At 43.7% G+C, this 7676-nt stretch overlaps 1 protein-coding gene across 1 annotated transcript; it reads left to right on the forward strand.

The window, feature by feature from the left end:
• Positions 1-4109: 4109 nt before the first annotated feature.
• Positions 4110-5816, forward strand: TMEM74 (transmembrane protein 74). Its single transcript, XM_082601269.1, has one exon. It carries the CDS (start codon positions 4546-4548, stop codon positions 5461-5463), a length of 918 nt encoding a protein of 305 aa, XP_082457395.1. The 5' UTR covers positions 4110-4545; the 3' UTR covers positions 5464-5816.
• The last annotated feature ends 1860 nt before the right edge of the window (positions 5817-7676 follow it).

Raw genomic sequence — 7676 nt, forward strand, 5'->3', positions numbered from 1 at the left:
TGATCACTTCTTATTTATGCTCTGCTGGGGAAATGATTGTGAAGCATTGCTCAGTATAGTGTAGTGGTGAAGACAGACACAAGTTGGAATCTTGGCTCTACCAGTTACTTATTACTTCTAATACCTTTGGAAAAAGACTTTTTCAATACTCAATTTCTACATCGTAAAATGGATATAATAATACTGGCTCCCTTATAGAGTTGGTCTAAGAATTAAAGATAACACATTAGGACAAATAAATACTATTATTGTCATTGGTTCTGCTTTTCCCCTTTTTAACCACAATATAGAATTCCTCTTCTATTCATAAACTTCAAATAATTTAAAGTTAGTTTTTGTTTCCTCTGAATCTCCTTCTCTGGCTAAATATCCCAAGTTCCTTTAGCATCTCCTTGTCCAACGTGAGTTTAAGTTTCTTCAACTTCTTAATTGCTCTCTTCTGGACACTGCATGGTGTCTTTGGGCTCCCTTTTAAATATATAGTACTAAGAACAGAATGCACCCCAGCAAATGTGGCTTGATGAGCTAATCCTTGAAGGGTGGAGGGAATAGGGGAATGAGGAAAGGCTATTCTCACTGGAAAACAGTGTAATTAATAAGCGAAGGAGAAAAAGCCATAATAGATATGTCATGTTTAGCAACAGATGGGCTTAAATGGCTAAAAGAGAGTCATAGTGAGAAAAGATTTTAAAGTGGCATATTATGAAGTCCCTGGAACTATGAGACTATGAATTCTATCAGTATAAAGGAAAACCAACAAAATCATCATTATAGGAGATTGATCTATACTTGAAAGCAAGCAACCACGGAATTTATGTGAGCTACTCACAAGCAGGAAAATGTTATATTATAACCCTTCTCTTGCTCCCCTTTGATAAAAACAATAAGTAACCCTAGAATCACCCCAAAGGAGATGCTGAAAACTTGGAGACAATTCACAAACTGCACATTCTGTTTGGCTGTTGGCTGTCGCAGTGTTGGCTGTGGTTAGAAAGAGGTTGGTGACCCAAAGAAGTTACTTTGTCCTGTCCTGGGAATCACATCTCAGTAGCTTCAACCTCCAGATTTCCTTTATTCCTAACCCTTTCTTTTCTTGCCTTCTGGTCCTTTTTCCATTCATTCAATTTGCATAATGCTTAGGACCTTTGGGGGTTCATGCCACCTCTACCGAGTACTAGCTGTATGACTTTGGGCAAATTACTCAGCTTCTTTGTTATTCAGTTTCCTCTTTTGTAAAAACCCATCTTTACAAAAGTGGATTTTTACAGGATTTTAAAAATTAACTGTGACCATTAAATGAGTTAATGTATCCACCGTGATTAGAAGAGAGCCTGGCAATAGTAAGTGCTATGTATGTTAATTATTGTTATTTTGGGTCATTATTATTCAGACACTCTGCTAGGCACAGGGGATGCAGAGGAGAACAGGACAATCCCTTACCCTCAATGTTCACATTTCTCCTGATTTTGTGATCAAGGCAATGACTTTGGAAGCAGATTCTTGGATACAATTTATTAGCGATCATTAATTGTCTTTGTAACCCTGGATGAGGCACTTAATTCCTCTGAGCCTCTTTCCTCATCTGTAAAATGAGGATTAATAAAATCTACTTGGAGGATTTGTTCTGACTTTTAAATAAAACGAAATATGCATATTGCTTGGCACATAGTTGTAACTAAATATACACTCCTTTCCTCATAATCCTGTGGCCACACCTGAGGCTAGGGGACCTAACCCTGAGCTTAAGAGTCAGCGATTTCTTCTAACGTGCCAGGCCGGAGCACGGAGGTATAGCGGGAACTCGTCTTCAGGAAGGGCAATAGCGAGAAGGTAGGACAGAAGAGAGACAGGAGGGAGGCAGGGAGGCCGAACCGCACTACATCTCCCGGGATGCTCAGCAAGAGGGAGAGCCGAGCCCCGCCCCGGCCCGCCCCGCCGGCACAGCAGGCGCTGTCCACCCCACGGAGCCCGGCGGCGCGCAGAGGCTACAAGTGATGCGGCTTGTGAGCGGGGTACTTTCCCGAGGAGCCGCGCAGGGAGAAGCGCGCGGTGCTCGAGCCTCGCTGGGTGGCCAAGGCAGGAGGTGAGTGGTGGAGAGACGGACGGGGAGGAGGCGCTGAGGCGAGGGAGAGACACCGAGAGCCTGGCCGAGCTAGGGAGCGCGTCCCCAGTCCCTGCCCAAGGTGTCTGCCTTGCCTTAGGGTATTTGGCGAACGCAGCCCAACACCGGGTACCTCGGCGGACGCGGAGTTCACCCGGAATGGATTGACTGATTCCGCGAAGGACACCGCTGCCCGGAGCTCGCGGCGCGCCCTTCCCGCACAGCGCGCGCAGGACGGATCCCGAGGTCGCCTCCCCCAGACCAGCCTCGCCTGTGTCAGTTAGTTCCAATGCAAATATTAATGTCCTTAATTGCTGGCAGACGGACGAGGGAGAGTGCTGACCCCTCGTTTAGCGGTGCAGTTTTATTAACCGCGCTCTTAAACCAGAGACAAGAGGGAGTAGACTGAAGGAAAGAGCCTTTAGCTGGTCCCCTGGGATTATCCATTCTCCCCTGAGAATGGAAGCCCCGGATAACGGAGCTGCAAAGGAAATCGACTGTGCAGCTTGTTCCGATGGAACAAGCAGAGTCTCTCTTTTAAGAGAAAAAGAAGCAGGAGAAGGGAATTAAGTGGAGATTTCTCTCCCTCTTTGTTATAAATTGGAAGTCCCACAAGGGACTCTGCCGATTTTTATCTAAAGTAATCCAATTTGATGGGTTATTTGTGCCAAGGGTTAATCACAGCGCCTAATGTTTGAGGGAACTGCGAGATGATTTCTCATTTCAGTAATTGGTCAAACGCGTTATCATCGCTTCCTTCACTGAGGGATACTGCAGTGGGGGTCTGTCCACCTACTAAAGGAAAGCTCTGGTTCAGTTGTGTTTTTCCTGCACCTGATTTTTTTTGTTTGCTTTTGTTTTGGGTTTGGTTTTTTTCTGTTTTAGCTGCAGAGAAACGCCGATAATAGGAGAGAAGTGTGTGTGTGTGTGTGTGTGTGTGTGTGTGTGTGTGTGTGTTAAACTCTAATGTAGAACAGAAAACATGTAAATTTCCTCTCCCATATTTTAAATGAGTTGCCAGGTGGACTTTAGGTTAGCCTATCTGCGTTTCTGTGTGGGTTACCAGCTGCTGGGATGTGGATTTTGAAGCATAATAAGCCTCCAAGACATGAGTTAAATCAGTTATTAACCTGAACTTGGAAGCAAAATAAAAGGGGCCCTTGCTTGAAACCTCTGTACTTGGTGATAATGGAAAGTATATTTTTATTCCTCAGAAAGATGGCAGAGGCAGAGAAAGATGGGCACGTGGTTTTCTGCTCAACACAAAGTCTGTCCCATAAATGTGCCTTGATGTGGTGGGGCTGAGGGCATGTCACGGATACAAAGTTCCAGAGGTAACTTTGGAAATAGCTTTCCACCTAGTTGCCTCAACAAAACTGTGACTCTGTGGGTTGATGATTTGTCTTTTATTCAGTTTACTTCTAGATTGGATTTGTGAAAACTTCTAGACAGTTGATTTCCTGTACACATTTGTTAGCAAACCGTGCCGAGGGAGAGGAACTCATACCCAGGAGCGGGAGTAGCAGACCTATACCTGGAGCAGGCAGCTCTGTGTGTGTGTGTGTGTGTGTGTGTGTGTGTGTGTGTGTGTAGGAGTGGGCTAGCCCATTGTATTTTGCAGAGATCACACAATGAGGTGTGTTGTCTACATACTTTTGGGTCCAGCACATGCTACCACCATGTAGCAGTAAGCTGAGAATGGAAGCACAATGAACAGGGCTGTGTGACTAGGGTCTCTGGATATACAAAGTGTAAGGTTCGGAGGGGTGGCTGATGAAGCTAGCCATCTTTCACCCATTTCAGAGCTACCCAGTCAAAATGCTGAGCCCCAGCTCTAACAGAGCCCAGCTGATAGTGACATACTGATTGGTTCACCCATGGTGATGCTCTAACACTAATCTGTATTAGAATCTGTTCTGAACTACAGAGAGTCTAAACACTTATAATTTAACTGAATTGTTGAGAAGTCTGTGCTTCCCTAGGTTCTTCAGAAAATCAGCAGCTCTGCTAAAAAAGGTCCCTGCTTTTCTCATTTGTATCTCTATGCAGGAAACCTGCCTTCTCGTTTGAGGGATCCTGTCACCGAAATGTGTGAGTCCTTGGATAAATTTGGCTTGGTGACGGCAATGCTTTCTTCAGAGACACTACCACTTCCTCCATGTTCCTTTTCTACCCTGACCTAAATTTCTCAGTGTTAATCCCTGTGATAAGTCAGAGGATTTGCCCTTCTCACACTTTCCCACCACTAGGTAGCCTCTCCTTTCTCTTACCTCTTTTAGGAGGAATTGGGGCTGAAGTGTCAAGACCTGTGGCTACAAAGGAGATGAGGGCCTCAGGAGCAATACTGCTGGTGGTACGGCCTTAGCTCCTGTTGGGTTCTTATCTAACTGTGTTGCTACTGGCAGACTTTCTGGAAGCTGCTGGGGGATGTCTGACTAGCTCCAATGGAGCTCCACTATCTTGCTAAGAAGAGCAGCCAGGCAGCCCTGTGTGATGCTGTGGACTGGAGTTCAGGAGGGCTTCCCAGGGACCAGGCAGATGCAGCAGCCACTAAAGCTGCTCTCTGCTGCCAGAGACACTGTACGTCGACATCAAGAGCACCAGAGATGGAAGGGTCTAAACTTAGCCCTTCTCCAGCATCCCCTTCCCCCTCACTGCAAGACAGTGCTATTCAGCCAGACTTCTTGCCACCAGGGCTTCTCAACTCAGGGAACAACCAAATAACAGCAGAACAGAAAGTCTGCAACTGCTGTAGCCAGGAATTAGAAACCTCTTTTACCTATGTGGATGAGAATGTCAACCTGGAGCGAAGGAACCGGCGCTCCCCTTCAGCAAAAGGGAGTAAGCACCTGGGAGACCTTGGCTGGGGAAATCCAAATGAGTGGTCCCCCGAGGCTGCCATATCGCTGATATCCGAAGATGAAGATGATACAAGCTCGGAAGCCACCTCTTCAGGGAAGTCAGTAGACTATGGTTTCGTAAGCGCCATCTTGTTCTTGGTCACTGGCATCTTGCTGGTGATCATCTCTTATGTTGTCCCACGCGATGTGACTGTGGATCCCAACACTGTGCCGGCCCGGGAGATGGAACGTCTGGAGAAGGAGAGCGCGAGGCTGGGGGCTCACCTGGACCGCTGTGTGATTGCCGGCCTCTGCCTTCTCACGCTTGGGGGGGTCGTTCTTTCCTGTTTGCTAATGATGTCCATGTGGAAGGGGGAGCTGTATCGGCGTGACAGGTTTGCCTCTTCCAAAGAGTCTGCGAAACTCTACGGTTCCTTTAACTTTAGGATGAAAACTAGCACTAATGAAAACACCCTGGAGCTGTCCTTGGTAGAGGAAGATGCTCTTGCTGTACAGAGTTAATTCTGGTTGTGAACTTCTTGAGAGTCTGCCTTGGCATTTTATATGAACTGAACAAAGCAAAGCAAAACAAAACACAACACATTTCTTAAAATTAACAGTGCTTTGCCTGGAGAGGAAAGTCTGTTTCCCAAACGAACAGCCAGTGAGTGTTTTTGTTCTCTAGGTACTTTTATTTAGAAGAAAAGCCATGTAAGATGCATTAAGAAACCACAACCAGCTTCACCAGTCCTCAAGAGCCAAGAGTAATTAATCTGTAATGGCCATCAGCTTCTACTTCTATAGCAAAATATTTCTAACAATCCAGTGTGCAAACGATTTCTTTTACATGATATGGGATATTATTCTTTGGACTCTAGGAAGTGTAGGATCAATTAGCAACCTATTTTGTGAAAAAGAATGTAAGTGCTAATCACATAATAAGGCTTACATTTAATTCTCAAAGGTGCTTATCCATTTTCTTGCTAAATTTATTCTTCCTATAATTTGGCTAAATACTAAAATATGGGGTTTTGACTTTGAATATTTTGAAGCTTGAGGATACTGATTATTAAAAAATGCAAAAACACATATGTTATATTCAAAACTATTCCAGTACACAGAAGTGGTAACTAAGTCATTAGAATAAACTTTCTAGTAAAATAAAATTATATAAATCAAACAATCTGAATTTAACCCAGAATGGTAGTGTCAGATATTAGGCAGTGTCACACGCCCATTTTCTAGATGAAGTAAAATTAATTGCTGATATAAATTTCATTTTCTGTTTGTGATTTAGCTATAATACTGGTTATGCACGCTCTTGAAGTCCTTCCTGGTTCTCACAACAGAGAGGCAAGCATAAGTTTTGTTTTGTTTTTTTTTAAGCATAAGACGTTTTTATCCTATATCCAGATATCTAAACATCTAGGCAGGTTGAGTCATGATTGGCTCAGGCACACTCCCAGGTGACATTTTGTTGTTGTTTGGAGAAGACCTCCAATACAAGTGCAGCTAGACTCTTGGGGACCGTGCCTAGAAACTGGTGTCACTTACTCAGGCCAAGCAACAAGTCATTGCCCCAGGATGGCAGCAGTCCTTAAGCTCACAGCCAAAAAAATTAAAATGAGAAGAGAGAGAGACAGACTAAACACACTGATTCAGTGGGAACTGCACTCCTCACCAGAATTCACCTCCCCCTAACAATGGTCTGGGCATCATTCTGAGCACCTAATATCCAGGCCCTGAGTACTTGTGAGATCTTGCCTCATGAATTCAAACTTGCTTTATTAGAAGCACCATGAGCAAAACAGTAAATACTTTGTAAAACACACACCTAGCATCCATGCTAACTCAGTGTCTTGGTACGGTTATGGTTCAAGAAGGGGATGGGGAATGCAGCCTCAGAAATATCTTGCATTTTAGAATTCATCTCTGAGGTGTTTCCAACTTCCCACTTCAAAAGTTGTTTTAGTTTCCATTACTGTGTTACCAGGATCAGTGGGGCCATTCTTAAAGAGGACTGGAGCTGGGAATTGGGGTGGGAGGGCAGGGAAGGGGAGGTGAGAAAGTGATTTCTTTGTAGATTCTAAAGCCTAATTCTAATGTCTGAAGTTTTTGTTGTTATTGAAGACTGTGGAATATGTGGGTGACTTTGGCTGGCAGAGTGTGTGAGTCAGGATATTTATGTAGATGAGCTCTTGTGGGTGTCAGATTGATTTGATGAGTTAGGTACACTATGTGTTAGTAAGGGTTAAAGCGAAATGCAAAAAGAGAAGATCAGAGGATAATAAAAATAGTGAGGACAGGTGTGTGAAAGAATTATTAGGTTAAAATGGTAAATTATATGGACATCAGAGGAAGCTGGATGTAGCTGGATTACCTTATCCTATGTAACAGACTATTATTGATTTGGAAATAATTGGTATAATATAGACATGATTTCTGTTTTCTACTGCTTTTTGAAGAAACTTTTGTTTTACCGTGACTCTCGTGTGTTGAGGCCGGCTTAACAGCAGTATAAATTTCATATTCTGAAGGTTTATATATAAATTTTCAGATTCTAGCCTGCTTGAGGATCTACTTTGCGTGACGTTGAGGCAATAAGGGAATGATCTCCCTGGCTTCGTGAGTAGGTCTGAGCTGTGTTTTTTTTTAAAATATACTTTTAAAAAATACATGTTTATTCGGAGATGCTAAATGGCATCAGCTGAGTTTTGTTTTTATTTATTGATGAA

The sequence above is a fragment of the Mesoplodon mirus genome (assembly GCF_964341445.2).
Source record: "Mesoplodon mirus genome assembly, chromosome: 16".
NCBI classification, from domain to species: domain Eukaryota; kingdom Metazoa; phylum Chordata; class Mammalia; order Artiodactyla; family Ziphiidae; genus Mesoplodon; species Mesoplodon mirus.

What these genes read in the sequence shown, in the direction of transcription:
- TMEM74 (XM_082601269.1), top strand. Translation starts at nt 4,546, where the DNA reads ATGGAGCTCCACTATCTTGCTAAGAAGAGCAGCCAGGCAGCCCTGTGT.